General features: G+C 34.7%; 1 protein-coding gene across 2 annotated transcripts in view; it reads right to left on the reverse strand.

The window, feature by feature from the left end:
• The window catches only part of UBE2E2 (ubiquitin conjugating enzyme E2 E2), a 372516-nt gene that overhangs the window by 76784 nt on the left and 273500 nt on the right, over positions 1-22232 (reverse strand). For both annotated transcript variants that reach the window (XM_055321142.1, XM_055321141.1), the window contains exon 4: positions 14983-15115. In XM_055321142.1, coding sequence (XP_055177117.1) covers positions 14983-15115 — 133 coding nt within the window. The remainder of the gene's footprint in view (positions 1-14982; positions 15116-22232) is intronic.

Here is a 22232-nt window from a genome sequence, read left to right on the forward strand (position 1 = left end):
ACAAAAGATTTTAAGAAACTTCTACAAAAAAGTATACACCAACAAAACTGGATGAACTGGAAGAAATGGATAAATTCCTAGAAATATGCAATCTTCCAAGACTAAATCATGAAGAAACAGAAAATCTCAATAGACTGATAACTAATGACAGAATTGAATTGGTAATCAAAAACTCCCAACAAGGGGCACCTGGGTGGCTCAGTGGTTGAGCATCTGCCTTTTGCTTGGGTCATGATCCTAGGGTCATGGGATAGAGTCCTGCATCAGGCTCCCTGCAGGAGGCCTGCTCCTCCCTATGCCTCTGTCTCTGCCTCTTTCCCCATGTCTCCCATGAATAAATAAATAATCCTAAACAAACAAACAAGCTCTCAACAAGCAAAAGCCCAGGACCATATGGTTTCACAGTTGAATTCTACCAAACGCTTAAAAACAAGTTATCACTTATTCTTAATAAACCATTTCAAAAAACAGAAGACAAAGGAATGTTTCCAAATTCATCCTATGAAGCCAGCATTATTCTGATACCAACACTAGACAAAGACCATACCAAAAAAATTACAGACCAATATCCCTAATGAACATAGACACAAACATCCTCAACAAAATATTAGCAAACCAAATTCAATAATACTTTAAAAGGATTATTCACCATGGTCAAGTGGGATTTATTCCAGGTATGTAATAAGGATGATTCAATATCCACAAATCAATGTGATACATCACATTAACAAAATGAAGGATAAAAATCACATTGTCATCTCACTAAATGCAGAAAAAGTGTTTGACAAAATCCAACATCCATACCTGATAAAAAAAAAAAAAACCTCTCAATAAAATGAGTTTAGTGGAAACATATCTCAACATAAATAGAGGTCATATATGACAAACCTAGAGCTAACATCATGCTCATTGGTAAAAAGCTTTATTAATACTCTAAGATAAGGAACAAAACAAGGATGTTCATTCTTACTACTTTTATTTAACATAATACTGGAAGTCCTAGCTAAAGCAATCACACAAAAATGAAAGAAAGAAGAAAGAGAAGGAAGGAAAAGAAAGAAAGAAAGAAAGAAAGAGAGAGAGAGAAAGAAAGAAAGAAAGAAAGAATAAAGAGTGAGCATCCATAGTTAAGGATGTAAAACTGTCACTATTTGCAGATGACATGATACTATATAAAGGAAACCCTAAGGACTCTACCAGAAAACTATTAGAACCAATAAATGAATTTAGTAAAATATAAAATTAATATACAGAAATCTGTTGCATTTTTATGCACAAAGTAGCAGAAAAAATTAAGAAAAAAATCCTATTTATAATCCTATCAAAAAGAATAAAATACCTAAGAATAAATTTAACTAAGAAGGTGAAAAATTTGTACACTGAAACAGTAAGACACTGATTAAAGTAAATGAAGATAACATACACAAACAGAAAGACATACCATGCTCATGGACTGTAAGAACACTATTAAAATGTCCATACTGCCCAAAGCCATCTACAGATTCGATACAACCCCTATAAAAAAAAAAAAAAAACAATAGTATTTTTTACAGAACTAGAAAAAAAATCCTAAAATTTGTATGGACCCACAAAAGACTCTGAATAGCCAAAGCAATCCTGAGAAAAAAGAATAAAGCTGGAGGTACCACAGTCTCAGATTTCAAGATATACTACAAAGCCATAGTAATCAAAATGTTATAGTACTGACATAAAAATAGAAATGTGTATCAATGGAAGAAGACAGAAAGCTCAGAAATAAAATCATGTTTATACAGTCAATTAACCTACAACAAAGAAGCAAGAATATACAGTGGGGAGAAGAAAGTCTCTTCAATAATGATGTTGGGAAAACTGGACAGCCACATACAAAAGAATGAAACTTGACCACTTATACAATACACAAAAATAAACCCAGAATGGATTAAAGACCTAAATGTGACACCTGAAACCATAAAAATGCTAAAAGAAAACAAAGGCAGTAATCTTTTTAGACACCAGACTTAGCAACTTATTTATGGATATGCATCCTAAGGAAAGGGAAACAAATGCAAAAATAAACTCCAAAATAAAAAGCTTTTGCACAAGAAGGAAATCATCAACAAAACAAAAAGGCAACCTAGTAGTAAATGAGGGAAGATATTCTCAAATGATATACCCAATAAAGGGTTAATATCCAAAATATATAAAGAACTCCTACAACTCAATACCAAAAAAACCCCAACGACCTGATTAAAAAATGGGCAGATGACCCGAATAGACATTTGTCCAAAGAAGACATACAGATGGCTAACAGACACATGAAAAGATGTTCAACATCACTAATCATCAGGAAAATGCAAATCAAAACCAGAATGAGATATCATAGTAGTAAGAATGGCTTCTATCAAAAAGACAAAAAATAAGTGTTGGCAAGGATGTGGAGAAAAGGGAACTCTAATTCATACACTTGTGATGGAAATGTAAACTGATAAAACCACTGTGGGAAACAGTATGGAGGCTTTTCAAAAAGTTAAAAAAAAATGATCCTGTAACTCCACTACTAAGTATTTACCCAAGGAAAATGAAAACACTAATTCAAAAAGATACATGCATTACTATGTTTACTGCTGCATTACTTATAATAGCTAAGTTATGGAATCAACTCATCATCAACACATGAATGGATAAAGATGTTATACCTATCATAGAGTATTACTCAGCCACTAAAAAGAATGAAATCTTGCCATTTGTGACAACATGAATGGACATAGAGGGTATTATAGTAAGTGAAATAAGTGAGACTGAGAAAGACAAAATTGCCAATGATTTCACTTACATGTGAAATCTTAAAGCAAATTAAATAACTCTTAAATAAAAAAAACTTGGTGGTTGCCAGAGGGGAGGGAAGTGGGCAGATGGGCATCACAGGCAAAGGCAATTATGAGGTAAAAACTTCCAGTTATAAAATAAATAGGTCAGTGGGATGAAAAATACAGCACAGGGAATATATAGTCAATAACACTGTAATATCTTTGTATGGTGACAGATGGTGACTATACCTTTTGTAATGTATATAAATGTTGAATCAATATGTTGTACATCGGACACTAATACTGTATGTTAAGGATAATTCAATAAAAAAAACCCATTGATTTTAAAAGCAAACCATTATGGAAGACATGATATTTTAAAATGAGAAAGGAAGAAAAAATGTGGAAATGAAAATAGCTGTAAAAATTTGAAATAAACATACTGCTTTATGTATTATTTCATTGCTGAATAAACTGTTTTATATAATCTATAGGGACAGAGTTTAAAATAAATTAGTGGCCATATGTAGGAGATATATAAATATATAACATACCATACATATAAAGGTTTTTAGTTTTGCAAATGCCAAAACAAAAATCTTATTTAGCCTAATTCTCCACAAAAACAAAAGCAAAAATGGATGCTTCCCATCAACTACAGGAAAGAATACACAAGGAGTCACCCGAAGTATGGCTGCTGGCAATAAACTGGATTACTGTGTTTTTAGCAAAGATCACTTCAGAGCATAGCTCATGTCAAATTACAGTATAATGTTAGTGTAATACACTAAGCATTAAAAAAATACAGTATGATTTCTTATACACAACTCTCCACAACCACCAAACTATCAGTAGATTTTAAAGACGAAACAAAAGGCTCAACGAGAGCTTGAAGAAGGTAATTTAATCCATTCTCTTGTAGGAGTAATTATTTTGATTTATTTTAGTCCTTATTTAGGCACTTGTGGGAAGATTAATTTATTTGATTTGATATCATTGTTTGTGCTTTTATGATTTATTAACAGATGACTCTTTTTAAAATAACAGTATGATATTTTGTGAGGCATTATTGTGTACTTTTGCATGGAAAATAATCTCTGATCCCCAAACACCAAGAACATAATGCACAAGAGAAAATGTGAGTTTTGTTAATCTTTCCAATTATCAGTCTTTCCCTTGGGAAACCCATTCTGGAAATTTTAGTTCCAAAAATGGAGTTTTGGTTCAAAATTGCATGTTTCTGTGAATGAAGTCATTTATCACAGAGTTTTAATCCCCAAACCTGTATTTCTAGTTCACATCACTCATTTGAATCCCAGACCTGTAAAGCTGCCTGATGAACATTTCCCACCCAAATGTCCTATAAGTTTCTCAAAGGAAACATGCCCCACACCCCATTTCCCCATTACCCGGCTTTGGCTACTCAGATTAGAAACTGGAGAATTCTCCTAGGTGTCTCTAATCAGTTAACAGTGGATACCAATACTACTGCCTAAAATAGTGCTTCTCTAAACAGACAAAAACCAGAATCAGACCTATAGATACAGAAAATAGACTGATGTTTGGCAGAGGGAAGAGGTATGGGGAATGGACAATATGGGTACAGGGGAGTTTAAGATACAGTTTTTCAGTTATGAAATGAGTAAGCTACAGGAATAAAGGCACAGCACAGGGAATGTAGACCATACTGTAATAGTGTTGTATGGTGACAGACAGAAGTTACACTTGTGGTGAGCATAGCATAATGTATAAAGAAGATGAATCATTATACTGTACACCTGAAACTAATGTAACATTGTGTGTCAACTATACTCAAATGAAAAAAAATTCTGCTTCTCAACCACTGGTGATCTCCTTAGAGCCTCTAGAAGACATTCAACAATATCTGGAGACATTTCTGTCTGTCACAAATTAGGGGGCTGAAGGTGAGGGGGAAGACTACTCCTGGCACCTAGTGTGTAGAGGCCAGTGATGCTGCTCTGCATCCTATAATGCAAAGGATATCCCTCCATAAGAACAAATTCTCTTGTCCAAAATATCAATCATGCTGAAATTGAGAAATGTTGTTTTATAATTTCTTGAATGTAAACTCTGCAAGAAGAGGCATTTCTATATGTCCAGTATCTGGATGCTGCATGGTATAAACATAATTACTAAATAAAGGAATAAAAAGAAGAATACATATATATATTCCCCTTGTCTTTATCTCCAAAACATAGTCTTCATTCTTTTCTAGCTTGGACTACTGTATTAGCCCCTGCCTATTCTCCTTGTCTACATGGTCCTTGGGGCTGTATCTTATTGATCTTTATGTAACAAGACCCAGAAAGAAGGGCTCGATAAATCTTTGCTTTATAAATTAGCCTTAACATAGACATTTTAATAGCAACTAGTAAGAAATTACAGGAATTTTGGGGCAAGTTTATGTTAACATACTAATACCATAAGAAAAATATATCTGGTTCTTAGAATAGTTACACCTGTATGAATCAGTGTAGCTATCTGATGCTAGGTCTATTTTATTTAAAATCTTTAACTTTTATATCACTTTGTTCCTTGTTATTTTCTACAGGAAGATCCTCATAATACTGGTAAAAACCAGTTGATCTTTCCCCTAACTCAGTGACAAGCCATGATTACATACTATGATCTTGGCAGCTGGGAACTCAGAACATTCCTTTCTTCCTGCCTAATTTTTCCTTGGACCTGCTAAAGCAAATCTCTAAAGGCTGCTATCTTATCAAGAGATCCAGATCCAACTCTGGAAAAAAAAAATCAAGGAAACTTGATCATTTGCCATAAAGGAGTGGATATTTGGCTGGTAGTCTTAAAAATTAACTCAGACCTTCACATTCTATACAAGCTTGAATAAAACAGCATTATATATAGCTATCCAAATAAGTAACACCTTTAAATAAAGTAGAGGCTATCATAATTCTGTCTTACATGTAGAATACCATTTCCCCACCTCATTTCTCAAGTGGATGATAGAAAATAATTTGTTTTAAAATTTACAGACAATAAACACAAGCTGTCTGTTCTGTCTTGATCTGTTCTTATCAGGGCTCTTTTATACAAGGTTAAGAAAAGTGCAAATGTGTAGCTTCTGGCTCAGTTGTGCAGAGTTTTCCCTCCTCACAAGCTCTATTCCTTTACCACTGCCTTACTGTCCCTGAATTTTCTGTGACTCATGGTGTTTCTCTCAGAGTTCCCAGTGTGCCCTGTTTTCTGGAAATAGTGGATCCCTTGCCCTTTGATGTTTGTGATCCTGAAAATTTCATTTTGAAGCCACTCCACCCTTTTTCTCTTCAGAAAACTTTTGAGAAGGGAGAACATCACTTGTCTAAATCTGGGAACCCTTCTTTGAAGAAATCACCTCTTTCTGATAAGTGAGTTGCCATCTTTCCCTGGCTGTGACAACAAGAAAGCTCCTCATTTTACAAACATCTGAAGGTCTCACTCCAATTTCCTTTGTTCATTGAACCCCCCTGTAGAAGAACATCCTTTGTGAAGGAATTCAGGTCTGCCCATTCCTTTCAATTATGCTGACAGTAATATCAACAAACACCAACTGCCATTTAGAGTGGGGCCACAGAGAAAGGAACTCCAGAGTATGAAGGAACACAGCAAAACACCTGAGATCCCTACTTCTATGGCAAGACTCTAATAGGGGTGTGTGATTAGGTATCAGAGAGGCTGATTACATACCAACTCCATCAGTTTGGGCAAAGCTTAATCCAACCCAAATAGATTAAGATGTCTTGGGCAATAAGCATCTCAGGGAAGACAATGACAAACTAAAGGTCTTTCTCCAAAGTCTGGAAGTGCATTAGACTACAGAAAACTAGATAGAGAAATCTTGATAAAATATGATAAAACTGAACTTCCTCTGAGACAAATGGCTAATTCCTTTTTAGCTTATCAGCATATTTAATTTGGTTTAGAACAAATAAAGTTGGTATTCCTTGCCCTGAAAACAAACAAAATCCAATCCTTATTTTTAGTAATTTTTAAATTGAATTGTGATAGTTGGGGGTAGTGGTTGGATATATAAATGGATGCAATGTGTATTGTTTTAAACAATAGCCACTGTTATGATCTATTTTTACTCATCAGATTCATTTTGAAATTTCACACATTAAATTATAGCATGGCATTTTAAAATGGTTTATCACAAAGGAGAATGGACTAAAAAAGAAAACTTTTTGACTCATGAGATACAAGTAATACTGTAGCCCAGTTAAGACACTGAAGATATAAGGCTGTTTTGACAATAATCAAATGTGAAAATGACCTGTGAAGTGGGAAGTAACTTCTCTTTAGTTTAGGGCTAACCAAATGTAGAAATCAGTTATTTACTGTTAACATAAATTAATGCCTCAGTGTCTATTAAGTATGAACACACTGGAGAAAATGGGTCAGGTACCTTTGGAAAGAAGATCCTTGCCAAAACTGAAAGATAGGCATTTGCAATCTCCTCCTAACATTCTTTCCTTCTTGTATCATCAATTTCATTTCCCTCCCCAAAAAACCTGGTTTAGTGAATGATCTGATATAATTAACCTATACGAGAGTATAAAATCTAAGAGTATAAAATCTAAGGAGTATTCCTTCTTCCAGGGATATAAATCATTTAAATCTTCTCTACAACTGGGGATTGAAAAGTTCAGTTTAGAACTGGGTTTGGGGGATCCCTGGGTGGCGCAGCGGTTTGGCGCCTGCCTTTGGCCCAGGGCGCAATCCTGGAGACCCGGGATCGAATCCCACATCGGGCTCCCAGTGCATGGAGCCTGCTTCTCCCTCTGCCTGTGTCTCTGCCTGTCTCTCTCTCTCTATGTCTATCGTAAATAAAAAAAAAATTGTATATAAAAAAAATGTTTAGAACTGGGTTTGGTTTCCAGTTTTGCTACCTACTTTCCATGTGACCTGTGGACCACTTAACCGCCATAAGCCTAGGTTTTCTAGTCTATAAATGGGAGTGATGGTAGTAATAAGTACTGTCTTAATGGCAAAGTTGTATGGATTAAATGAACATATTTTTACTGAATGCCTACTGAACTGTCAGGTACCGTTTTAGGTGCCAGGAATTTAGGAGTGACATCAAGATGAAGTCTTTGTGCTCCTGCACTTTACATACTAACTGAAGAAAAGTAAACATAATAAACCCTTAGACAAGGTAGTACATAATGCCAAGAGGGAGAAGTGAAATGGAGAAAAATCATGTATGGTGGTTGTGGTGGGGAAGTTCACGGGGTCAGAAGGTGGTTAAGAATTGTCATGCAAGAGCTTCTTTGAAAAGCTAACATTTGAGCAGATATCTGAAGGGAAAACTGGAGTGAACCATAAGAATTTCAGGCAGAGGAAAACAATGAAAGCAGAAGGAAGAACAAATGTAAAGGCTCTGTGGAGGAAACATGCTTAGAGTATTTGAGCCAAGGGTGATAGTGATTTTGAAAATGGGTTTTATGTGCTTTTATCCAGTGAGTTGGAATCGCTGAAAAGCTTTAGTCAATGAATGAACATATCTGACTTATAAAAGTTAAAGATGACAATAGTTTTTAACTTCAGCCACAAGAAAAATGGAATTCTCATTCACTGAGATGGGGAAGCCTGGAGGAGCTGGTTTGGCAGGAGTGGAATGGGGTTGTGCAATCAATAGTTTGGGTTTGGACCAATTAAGTTTGGGTGACTACTGGGTGTTAAGCTGGAGAAGCCAAAAAGGCAATTCAATAGATATGAAAGCACTTAATCCACAGGTAGGCTTTACGTGAACATACAAACTCGGGTTAAACAAGTTAATTCACGTTACTCCAGGACAACGGTGTATTCTACCTCCAAGACCAGCAAATGAGCAAATGAGTGGGAAGCTGCATTTACACATGTAAACTACTGCTCTTTCTGAAAATCCTGACACACACAACCAACTTTCTTCTTTGAGCAATAGCAGAAACAATAAAACTAAGTAAATAATAACTTAATTGGAATAAAAAGTAGAACTCCTTGTTGAACTTTAGTTATAAGTTTCTCTCTGGCTTTTAAATGTTGAATATCATTGCTTCTTACTATAACTAATTTGCTACTTTATTCATGATTAGCCTTGACCTGGCAATTTAAGGTTAAAATCTAATGAGGATAATAAAGATTCTGAAAATCGGATGGACCTAACTTAACCTATTTCATTGTCTGAAAACAGTTAAGACCTTTCCTATTTAATGATATTTCATTAGTAAGCAATTCACAGTTTAGATTTTATAAAAAAATAAAACCATAAAACATAAAATATACTGAAATGATCTCTAAGATTTATTTTTAAATATATTTGATAAAATTGTTATGAAAAACCAACTATAATTAAATAAGCTTTTAGATATTATTATTAAAGAAGTCACACAAAATACTCTACACAAATACTTCTACATACATATGTAATTTTTTTTTTAAAGATTTTATTTATTTATTCATGAGAGACATACAGAGAGAGAGAGAGAGAGAGGCAGAGGGAGAAGCAGACTCCATGCAGGGAGCCCGATATGGGACTCGATCCTGGGATTCCAGGATCATGCCCTGGGCCAAAGGCAGACGCTCAACCACTGAGCCACCCAGGCGTCCCTTATACATATGTAATTTTTTAAACATTTTAAGCACAAATTTTATCATTCCTTTTTGGAAAATACCTACCGGCCAATACCATCTTGCCATTATCAAAGAAAACAACGTTTTCCAGTAATAGATAGGAATACTGAGAGCTTGTTTGACTTGTGCACAGGCTGCCTGGAATGCTAAAATAACAAACACATTTCATTTTCCTACCTACCTACTCTGAAATCTGTTTAAAATGCCTACTTATATTTTATAAAATATGCAGTTCCACAGGAAGGCAGAAAAAGCCAAATTATGAATAGGCTACCTCTATGCATTTCTACTGTAAAAACAAAGATCTACCTGTTATCTAGTTAGTATGTATGTCATTAGAATCTCTGAGAAACAAAATATCAGACACAGGGTGTCACAATATTTTTAAAGTGTTTTTATAGAAATAAAGCATACTCTATTATTTTGCTTCTGAATTTTTCAAATATCTACCTGTTATCTAGTTAGTATGTATGTCATTAGAATCTCTGAGAAACAAAATATCAGACACAGGGTGTCACAATATTTTTAAAGTGTTTTTATAGAAATAAAGCATACTCTATTATTTTGCTTCTGAATTTTTCAAGTATGCATGTTTTTTTTAACTTTTTTTTTAAAATTTTTATTTATTTATGATAGTCACAGAGAGAGAGAGAGGCAGAGACACAGGCAGAGGGAGAAGCAGGCTCCATGCACCGGAAGCCCGATGTGGGATTCGATCCCGGGTTTCCAGGATCGCGCCCTGGGCCAAAGGCAGGCACCAAACCGCTGCGCCACCCAGGGATCCCTCAAGTATGCATGTTAATTTTACTTGGTATATAACTTTCAAGAAAAAATCTTTTCATATTATCCAGAAAAATACAAATAACTGGACAATAATATATGTGAAAACTTCTACATCTCACTGGTAGTCAAATAAATATAAAGCAACCATGAAATATTACTTTTCATCTACTGGGTTGGCAAAGATTAAAAAAGATAAGGAATCCTCAGAACTGAGCAGAGTGAAGGGAAGTACTGTATTATCGCTATGATGATGGCCATGACGTAAACTGCTACAATTTTTCTGGAGGGCAATTTGTCAACCTTTAACAAAATTCTACAAATATATATATAAACCCATCTACCCAGAAGTTCCATGTCAACAAATTTAGCCTCAGGAAATAATTATGCAATTATACAAAATATGTAATTAAAATAATGTTAATCACATCACTACTATAACAGAAATATTGGCAACAGCTTATGTTCAATAACAGGAAATTAAATTTGGTATATTTATACAATGGAATATTATGGAGCCTCGATAATTCTAATGTGGTTATGTGTTTATTGGAAAATAAAGTGTTGGGTGAAAACAGAATACTAGGTAAAAAGTAATTCTAAAACCAGGGGAATATGGCCCAATATTTATGTATCTATTTGTGTGCATGCATATAATATATTTTTATGCAGCGATCAAAATCTCAAAAAAGATATATAAAATGGCATGAATAATTTTTGGGTTAGGATTACAGGTAATTTAAATTCTTTCCTTTTGTTTCTCCAATTACTTTTTATTCTGTAACAAACATGTAGACTTTGCAGAGTTAAAAACATTAAAGTATTTACACAGTAGACATAAAAAAATGTAGGTTTTGAGTATAGGAGTAATTATCTATATTATGTATAAGAAAATATAATCCCCAAAAAGATATAAAGCAATTTATACTTTACAAATAAACAGATATCTGAATTAGAACACTAAAATATATATCTATATTGAAAGAAATACAGAATTAAAAACCTTTGGGATATGCCAGTACTTTATTTTTATTTTTATTTTTTTTTAATTTTTATTTATTTATGATAGTCACAGAGAGAGAGAGAGAGGCAGAGACACAGGCAGAGGGAGAAGCAGGCTCCATGCACCGGGAGCCTGACGTGGGATTCGATCCCGGGTCTCCAGGATCGCGCCCTGGGCCAAAGGCAGGCGCCAAACCGCTGCGCCACCGAGGGATCCCCATGCCAGTACTTTATTATTGTTTTTTGGCCATAATATTTATTCCCAGATAGTTTCATTAAATGGGTATCTTCCCAGAGAAATAATATTATCATTGATGGTTAAATATTCACCTGAAGCTCTGGTATCAGATACTTCAGACACAGTTAACAGTGTCATATAAACAAAACTGCTGTAGATTTAGTAAAAAGAGGCATAAACATATTGATTATATAAGAAAATCAATGTACTAAGAATTGTACTGAGATACAGCACTTGCAAGTACTTGCCCTATTTAAAACTAGTATAGTAAATTTAATGAATATTACATAATTAAAAATTGCTTTCACTGCCTTATTAAAATTTAGATGACTTCTGGAAGAAATTACTGGAATAGCTCATCTGATTTTGAAAAATTAGCTAGTGTAGAGTGAGGATGTTCAAACTAATGAAGTCCTCTTCCCAAAATGTTCCTATGGCTTGAAGAGACATCCAAATCACTCCACTGACGTTTAAGTGTACTGGAGTGCTACAGTATTTATTTTTTCACATTTTTATTTATTGATTTTTTAAAGTGATAAATATGGCTAAATGGTTTATATGTTAAATTATTTAATCTGAGCATGAGAGCATTTACAATCCTCACTAAGGATTCCAAATGTAAGAAAAGTCATTTCATGGATCTCATTATGCTATAGACTAATTTTATGAAATGGATATCTGATAACCAATAGAGAGCCAATCAGGTTTATTTGTGAACCTCTGGTCTCACCAACAATTCTAACACCTACTGCTAACTGGGTTCATTCTTCAGAGCATTGGAAATGTTTCATTAATCAAAGTATGTGGCTAATATTGATGGAAAAAGATGAGGGCAACAGAGAAAACAACCAAGACAACTCCAAATGCAGCCTATTTAGAAGAATAGATTAGATTAGAAAGGCATGGACATGGTACTTCAAAACTATTAATAAAAAAAGTCTTTAGTTAATAGCTTTCAAGACACCACAAACTTTCCCCCTTAGAACAGCGTATCTGTCTACAAAATCTGGTTTCTAAAATTGGTAAATTAGGTGATGATAAATTTTTAAAAAACTTCCCACGGGTTTCAAATAAATGTGCATTTAAATTGAAATTTGAGTTACCAAAATTTGATTTTTCCTTTGTCCTAAGAAACTGTTTAATCATATTCATTCAGTGGAGGAGCTTATTTTTTTCTAGTAATATTCTTGACAGGTACTAATTTAGCTTTTTTTTTTAAAAAAAAAAAAAACAGAAATACTGGCAAATATTTACTCCCAGTAAAAGGAAGCCTACTGTGTCAAAGTAGAACTATTCAAAAGCAGACTATATAGCTGTGGTTCAGATTTTCCTTGTAAGAATTAATATATATATCCCTGTAACTGATACCCTCCTGCTTCTATTTTTGTCCCACCCAGCCATCCAGAATAAGGCCTAAATCCCATACCACAGTTCCTAAAGCATTTGAGGAGAGATATCACATTCCTCCTATGTCCTATTTTTACTAGTAAACATCTCTAGGTTAACTATGTATAATTCAGTGGAAAGTACATGGTCTGTGAAGTCAGAAATCAGTAAATTCTTGGTGGTCTATTATAGGAAACTGCTCTAAGCTTCATCTAAATTTCCTCATCTGTGAAAGGTAACACCCAAGGAGGGTGTTTTAGAAAAGAAATGAGTTGGTACAACTGATATCCACTATAGTGTTTTAACCAGTGAAGAAATTCAAGATTGTAGATGACTCTCCCCAGCTTATTCTTGTTTGCTCTTAAAATGAAGAGCTTAGAAGTGAATGAGGCACTCCAGATACAGTGTGATTGGTTTGGAGTTCTGAGGATTGTACTCCTAAAAATGTCTCCTTGAGGCTTCAAGAATCTTAAGTTCCCACAGAATTTTAGTTAGCCAAAAGCCCACAAATTTTATTTATATGAAAATAAAGTAGGTCTCTCCTTCTTGTATCATGATTTCTTTCTGACTGTCACTGAAATACTACACATTTAGCTGTGTTAAATTCCATCTTGTTTTGGACCATTCTTTTGAGGCCTTTTGGAAACTGCATTATTTTATCTAATCTACTAGTTCTCCCTTCCAGCTTTAATCTACATGTTTCTGTCATGCAGGACTTGGATAAGCCTACGCATTTTCTGAGATGTACATTTCAGATGCACAAAACACCCTATACCAAACTCACAAGCAGCACAACTACTTGATTTGAATTTTCCCTCCTCTTCCCCACTCTGTATTTCCTTTATGGAAGAGGCAGTCAGAGAAAGGTTCCTCATCACTGGCAGTGCAGTAAGTACTCCCAGTGATTTATGGACTGCCCCAAGTAGAATGAAAGACATAAGGTTCCCATCCAGTAAAAGGAGAAAATAAATATGACATGTACTATGGCTTTATCACTGAAAACCAAACCTAATGCAAGTATGGGTGATCACCAATGTCACCAGCTCTGTCAGTTCGGATAAATGTATCATGTAATATAGAAAGGAACACAGGCTTTGGGGTCAGACTTCTGGGTTCAAGTACTGGTAACACTACTATTTGCTTGTTGTGTAATGCTAGGAAAGTTACTCAGTTTTTCTGTGTCTGGGTTCCTTCTTTGGTAAAATTATAGTTATTACTTTTGCTGTGGTAAGAAACACTATCCAAGCATCAATGGAAAGGAAGGAAGGAAGGAGGAGAGAGGGGAGAAAAAAGAGAGGGAGGGGAATTACAGAAATTCATAGTAAAGGTATAGTCCTATTTTTACTTTTTTAAAACTGTCCATTCCAAACTACAACTCAAGCAAGTTTATTTCCCTCTGCATTGAGAGATTAAGTCAGGTCAAATTAGAGTTTTTTTTCTTGGTGGCCAATACACAGTCAAGTGTCCTTAGGGACTTTTCCTTTCCAAAGTGAAGAATAAATTTACTCATCAAATAACTGACTTACAGGCAGTAGAAAGGAATGTGAAGAGTTTTTAAAGTATATAATCTTGTCTTAAATAAGTGTAAGTTCCCCTATGGGTCATTAATTAGTCATTTATATTAATCAACTATTACAAATACTTTTTCAATAAATTTTCTTGGCAACACTTTGAAGTCTTTGTAGGTCATACTTTCCATTCTAGCGCATGTATACTTCATGTGATCAGCTGAACTGTGGAGGCATCAAAACTCCATAGCTGGTGCCCTGAGACCTGCCTTATGGGGCTCCCTCCACATTCAGGCTGGCTCTGGGGCTTGGCTCTGGCCTCAGCTTCAGGCTATGTCTGGTTTCCTGGGTTCTAGGGCTGGCATAAGCCCATTCTCACTCACCTAGTCCCACTCATAATATGCTGCTTTATGTTACATTATAGCATAAACCAGAAAAAGCAATGAAATATGAGTAAGGAGATGGGGTAGGAAATAACCTATATTTTTTCATATTTGGTTTCTTTTCCACACAATTAGCCCTGGGAAGTTGTCTATGTTAACAGAACAGACATGCATTCCTAGATATGTATATTTAAGAATATGTATATGTATATACATATACAACAATACATATTGCTAAAAATGGATGAACACTTTATACTGACCTTAGGGGGTTTAAACGGATAGTCTGGTGAAAAGGTAATGTCAAGAAAGAACACCCCTCCTTCATAGACAGATCCTGGGGGTCCCAATATAGTTGACCTCCATTCATAAATGTTGTCTCCTTTGGGTCCAGCACTGAAATAAGACATACAAATGAAATGTACTTAGAGATTATGTAAACCCTGGAATTTAAAAAATTCTAGTTATGGTAACAATAAATTGAGCAATTCCACAGAAACACAACAGAAACAGGGTAATTCTATATGATGATTCATTTGTCAATATCATTAATACTCTTATAAAGAAAAGATGTTGGTATTACTTAATAAAACAGAACTAGGAAGAGTCTGTTTTGCCATTCACAACCCTGCACCTATTGAACAAAAGATTCCTAGGATCAAAGACCAGAGGTAGGAGCACAAATGTTTAATAAAGCATGAAATTATTCATACGGTCCTGAAAAAGAGGATATAGTCATAGGGTGAAAGAAACAACTTTTTGAAGGACAGAAGGGCCATTAGAGAAAAAAAAAGTCTAATAAAAAGTAGTCTAATTCCTTTGTTAACAACTAAGAATACAAATGAGGTTCAGGGAGATCAGTAAATGTTCATTATCTATAAAACTCAGCTCAGGGATCCCTGGGTGGCGCAGCGATTTGGCGCCTGCCTTTGGCCCAGGGCGCGATCCTGGAGACCCGGGATCGAATCCCACGTCGGGCTCCCAGTGCATGGAGCCTGCTTCTCCCTCTGCCTATGTCTCTGCCTCTCTCTCTCTCTCTCTGTGACTATCATAAATAAATAAAAAAATAAAAATTAAAAAAAAAAACTCAGCTCAAATATCATATATCATCTCAATCTTTCTCTTTTCTCTCCAGCCAAAGAATCTCTGCCCCCTTAACCCCTATGTATCATGAATAGTTTGGTTTATAGAAAACAAGATGTATCATTGTATTTTATAACCATTGTTTTTAATTAAAAATAATTTTTTTTTTTTAACGTAAGTTCTACGCCAAATGTGGGGCTTGAACTCACAACCACAAGATCAAGATTCACATGCTCTACCAACTGAGCTGGCCAGGCATTCCTGTAATTGTTTTTAAAGTGTTTACTTTTCTGTCTCTCCCTAGAAGGTCCTTGAGGAATATATTTTTGCCTTGTCTTAGAGCCTATTAAGTATATATTGGTTCAATGATGATGGATTAATAGGAATTCAAGTGAAGCCACATGACTACTAGTAGTAAACATCTGCCTGAGTCTCAGACAAACTCACTAAGGAAAATAAAGGCCCGCATGAGTCAAGTTAATTATATTCTCAAATGAACAGTAGGGTAAAATGAGATTATAATTTAGCTTTTCAGTGTTCTTTTTTTTTTGCTACTTCAAGCTAATACCTGCATCTAATAGCCATAAATTCCTCTCACATACTGTAGCAAAGTGGGCAACCCTTTGGGGAAGATTTGATTGTCAACAGAAATTTAGCTACTACTCTTTATTTTGAAATTAGTTAACATCTACAAAAACTTAAGCAGTATATCAAAAAAGCACACATCTTAACTAAATTGGGATATATTCTGGGAATGCAAGGATAGTTTAATAATAGAACATTATTAATGTAATTTACCAAACTAAGAGATTTAAAGTTGAAAAAAAATGGATAATCTCAATGGGTGTAGGAAAAGCACTCAATAGACTTCAATAATAGCCATTCGTGATTAAAAAAAAAAAACTTTCAGCAAAATTGGCATAGATGGACATTTCTTTTTTTTAAGATGGAAACGTCTTTAACCTGATAAAGAGCATCTACCAAAAATTTCATAGCAACTGATATATTCAGTGGCAAAATATCAAAAGCATATCCTTTAAAATGCCCACTAGATCTACTTCTAATCCTTATTGTACTAGAGATCATATTCATCAAGGTATGAAAGACACAAGGAAGGAAAAAATAATAGGTATATGGATTGGGATAGAAAAAATAAAACTGTGAGTGCTTGCAGTATTTATGTACACAGAAAAACCTATACACAATTTATTAAACTTAATAAAATTTTACAAAGTGGCTAGATACAAAATCAATATGAAAAATCAACTGCATTTCAACACATCAACAAAAATAGACATTTTTAAAAAAGATTTTATTTATTTACTCATGAGAGACACAGAAAGAAGGCAGAGACAGGAAGAGGGAGAAGCAGGTTCCTCGCAGGAAGCCCAATGTCGGACCTGATCCCAGAACTCCTGGATCATGCTCTGTGCCGAAGGCAGATGATCAACCACTGAGCCACCCAGGCATCCCAGAAAATATATTTTAAAATCTTTTATAATAGTATTAAAAATACCCAAAAAAAACTATGGGTAAATTTCATAAAAAATATTAAGACTTTAATAATGGAGGAAATAATAAAACTTATTGAAATACAAAGAGAATCAAATAAATGGAGGGAGATAACAAGTTTATGAGTAGGGAGACCAGCATCCTACAGATATCAACTTTTTCCAAACTGATCCAATACAATTCCAATCAAAAGTCTAACAGTTATTTAAAAAATGAAACTTGACAACTTGATGCTAACATGTGTTTGGAAGTTCAAAGGAACTCCTCAAACTTCTCCACACAATTACAGGAATCCGATACATGTCAGAATTAATGGGGCTAAGAAAACAGTTTTTTGAATATGGCTAAGAGAAAACTGGATTTTTACTTCAATAAATATACAAAACTTTGTTCTAGATGGATTAAGCACACATCAATGCAAAAGTCAGAAGTTTTAGAAGTTGTCTAATGAAACAGAAAAGATATTTGGATAACATAAAATAGACCAAATTCTAGTGTCCAGAGCATACTAATTCCTATGAATCAATAAGAAAAGGTCTAGCAATCCCTTAGAAAAGACAAAATAGGCATTTCCAAAAAGAAGAAACATGAATGGCCAATAATTTCATATGATTTATTCAATTTCATTAAAATCAGGAAAATGAAACTTAAAATTACAGTTCAATATTATTTTACACAATGTATAGGCAAAAATAAATGTGTGACAAAATGAAGTGTTGATGAGGATGTGGATAAACAAAAACTTCTACACGTTGTTGAAGAGCTTTCAATGATTTTGGATAAGAAAGTGGACTTATCTACTTAAGTTGAATCTATACACTCCTATGTTCCAATATTTCAATTGCAATCTTAGGTACATACCTCAGGGAAATTTTTATACATGTGCACTAGAAGTCATACACAAGAATATTCATGGAAACACTATTTTTAATAGCAAAATTGGAAACAACAAAAATGTCCATTGACAGAAAAAGGAATAAATTCACCCAAAGGAATACTACACAACAGTAAAAATATACTGATTAACATGGATAAATCTTAAAAGTGCCATATTGAATAAAAAAGCAAGTCTAAAGGAATATATTTTATATATGTATGATACTATTTTCACCAAGTTTAAAAACAAGCAAACAAGAAAACAGATTGTTAAGGATACATACATATGTGGTAAGGCAAGAAAATAAATGAGAACAAAGCTCAAAAGAGTAGTCGCCTGGGTAGAATCAGATGGTAATAGCAACACACAGGAACTTCAATGGTTCTAGTGATGTTCTACTTTTCAGTGCGTATGGTGGATTCAGGAGTTATCTGTTTTATTATCAGTCTTATAACTTACGTGTTTGATATGTTCTTATATATATATATCAAGTTTTCATATATTTTTTAAAAGATTTTATTTATTTATTCATGAGAGATACTGAAAGAGAGAGACAGAGAGGCAGAGACACAGGCAGAGGGAGAAGCAGGCTCCATGCAGGGAGCCCAACGTGGGACTCAATCCTGGAACTCCAGGATCACGCCCTGGGCCAAAGGCAGGCACTAGACCACTGAGCCACCCAGGGATTCCCCCCAAGTTTTCATATTAAGAACAAGTATGCCCCAAATAATGTCTACCAAAATGCTACAGGAGGAAAGCAAGTTGCAGCACACATACAGTGTGATCCTAATGTATAAACTAGAAATATAAAATAATATTTTATATTGTTATATCTATGTTAAAGTCTTTGAAGAAACAAACTGGATAGATAGGCTTATATTCAGGACAGTGGCTGTGCAGGGAACAAGAGAAAAGAGTAGAGTAGAGTGAGGGGACAGCTCTGAAATGAGACTGAAGAAGAGTTCAATTTTATCTCTAGTTTTAATTTCTTTTATTTGAAAAGGGTGAAGTAAACCAAAACAAAACCCCTGCAAAATAAAATCAAGTTTATTGCAAAGTGCTGAAATATACTGAGAAGCAAAGCAAGGGGCTAGAGTATAACATTCCTGCCCCATGTTCCTTTTTACCTAACCTCTCTTGAAGCTGACAGTGAAGTACAGACAAAATATATTCGGGCCAGATGACAATAAAGCTTTGGCAACAACAGTCCCTTGTTGCCAGACAAACTCACTCATTCAGATGAATAATACACATGGTTATGCCCTGAGCTATAATTAGACCCAATATGAATAGAAAAGTTTATCAGAAGAAAGAACTTAAAAGTAGAGTAAATTATAGGTTTGTAGTTACAACATGACTTCAAGGTAGATGAAGAATTTAGTTTAAAAAATACACACAGAGAGAACATAGCTATGAAGCAATGTGCATAGACATGTTGCCTAAATACCAAGATATAATTTCTCTGAGTTACTTTGAGAAATTTTAAGATGACCTTCCAAGAATGGTCATCACAGTTAATTATATAATATAGGCTCACCGAGGAGTCACCAAATACAGCCACCGAGGAAAAGACTCAGAAGTAGAAGTCAAGAGATATCTCACAGAAGCAGGCAATGCCTGTAAGTTTTTTTTTTTAATTTTTAATTTTTAATTTTTTTAAAAATTTATGATAGTCACAGAGAGAGAGAGAGAGATAGAGAGAGAGAAAGGCAGAGAGGCAGGCTCCATGCACCGGGAGCCTGACGTGGGATTCGATCCCGGGTCTCCATGATCGCGCCCTGGGCCAAAGGCAGGCGCTAAACTGCTGCGCCACCCAGGGATCCCCAATGCCTGTAAGTTATTCACATTCAGTTAGTGCTTGTTTTAAATTTTATTGGGCTCTCAGTCAGAATACCAAATTTTATTAGTTCTTTGAAGTCAGTAAGCTATCTATACAGTTATCAACAATGGATTAAATAGCATAGGTAACAGTTATCACTGAGTTGGTTACACTGTCCAAATGTGTCTTTAAAAAAAAAAGTATTAGGAGTGACAAACTATCTTGAAAACAGATTAGTGTTTTAAAATGTATCTAAAACTTTTATTACTTCTCTAATATACACAAATTAAGTCTTAGCAGTCTGACCTGACCTTCTCTATCACCTTAGAAGTAGCATGTCTGTACCACCTGCAATCCCAAAGCTTATAGCAGTGGTTCTTAAACTACAAAGCCCTCTGTCCTATTCTCATTTTGTTATGTCCCAGTTAAGAAACTCTGGAATAAAAGTACAAAACTGGGTTGTACAATATGGTAACCATATAGCTACCGAGCACTTGAAATGTGGTTACTTATTCAGATATGCTGTAACTGTAAAATATATACCAAATTTTAATGACAGTATAAAGGAAAGTAAAATACATCACTACTTTTGGTTAATTACATGTTAAATGATAATATTTGAATATATTGGACTAAAAATATATTAAAACTAACCACCTGTTTCTTTTTATTTTTTTAATATGGTTCCTAGAAAATTTAAAATTACACATGTGGCTCATATTGTATTTCTGTTCAACAATAACTGTTCTAGAGCAGTGCTGTCTAATAAAACTTTCTGTGATAATGAAAATGTTTTAGTTTTTATCCTTATCCAGTATGGTAATCACTCATCACATGTGGCCATTAAGCACATAAAATGGAGCTAGTAAGAATGAGGAAATAGATTTTCAATTTCATGATTTTAAGGAATTTAAATCTAAATAGCTTCCTGTGGCTAGTGGTCACATATATTGGACAATATAAACCTACTGCTCCAGTAGTACATACTGACCAAATGGTTTTTTTTTTAATATGTCAGAATTATTCAGTTTTATATAAAATAGAAGAATGGGCTTTTATAGACTTTGGACCAAAAAAGTGAGAGCAGAACCTGCAGACCATTTTATATTTTCAACGATCACTTCCCCCTTAAGTTAACCAAATAAAAGTTAGTGCCGAGGTCACCTGCACAATAGAGCGAATGATGAAGAACATAACTGGACTCTGAGTCAGACTTTGCTCTTCTGAATCCTAGTTCTACCATGTAAGTTCTGTAGAGCCCTGGGTGAATATGTAATCACCCCATATAATCTTTCAATGTCTTCATTTCCTCATCTACAAAATGAGGCAACTACAGTACCAACCTTGCAGAGCAACTGTGAAGTTTTAGTAGAGTTATACCAACCAGAGTTTCGAAAATGGGGTCTGTAATGGCCCAAATGGTATGCTTCCAATGTCAGCTGCTCTTCTAGGTGTTGTTATGCTTTGTGATATATAATCCAGAAGCTCATGAACACAATCAAAAGATTAATTGCCTGATTTTATAAGGATTTCAAGATCCTAGGACTAGAAAACAGGCTACCAAGACCCATACATTAATAATCATTACCCCTACCACTATTATCACCATCATCATCTTGCAACGTAATCTTAGGATATATATTTAGATAGGGCAGAACTTTAGAAACCATCAGAAATCAAAGTTGCCACTTCCAGGAAATCCAATCTGTTGCTGAATGGAATGTTTATTTCACACCAGTATTTTCAGGCATGAGGATATTTAGCACTGTTTTCTCACTTGCCGTATTCTTTTTTTTTTTTTAAGATTTTATTTATTTATTCATGAAAGATGCAGAGAGGAGGAGAGGCAGAGACACAGGCAGAGGGAGAAGCAGGCTCCATGCAGGGAGCTTGATATGGGACTCAATCCTGGGACTCCAGGATCACGCCATGGGCCAAGGCAGGCAGGCGCTCAACTGCTGAGCCACCCAGGGATCCCCTCACTTGCAGTATTCTAAATGATCAATATTCTTAATTTTATTTTCAGGTTTGATTTTTTAAAGAAGATAAACACAGCTAAGAGAGTTACATTCAAAATAAAATCCAATTAGATAAATCTATTAAAATGCAAATGTCAGCAAATTACAAATTAGTTGAATAACCAAAGTTGCCACTAAGAGAAATTCTGTTAGAGAATCAATGTTGTAAACTGTGTTCAGCTTTCTATGCTGCTGCCTACAGTG

The sequence above is a fragment of the Nyctereutes procyonoides genome, unplaced genomic scaffold (assembly GCF_905146905.1).
Source record: "Nyctereutes procyonoides isolate TBG_1078 unplaced genomic scaffold, NYPRO_anot_genome, whole genome shotgun sequence".
Lineage (NCBI taxonomy): Eukaryota > Metazoa > Chordata > Mammalia > Carnivora > Canidae > Nyctereutes > Nyctereutes procyonoides.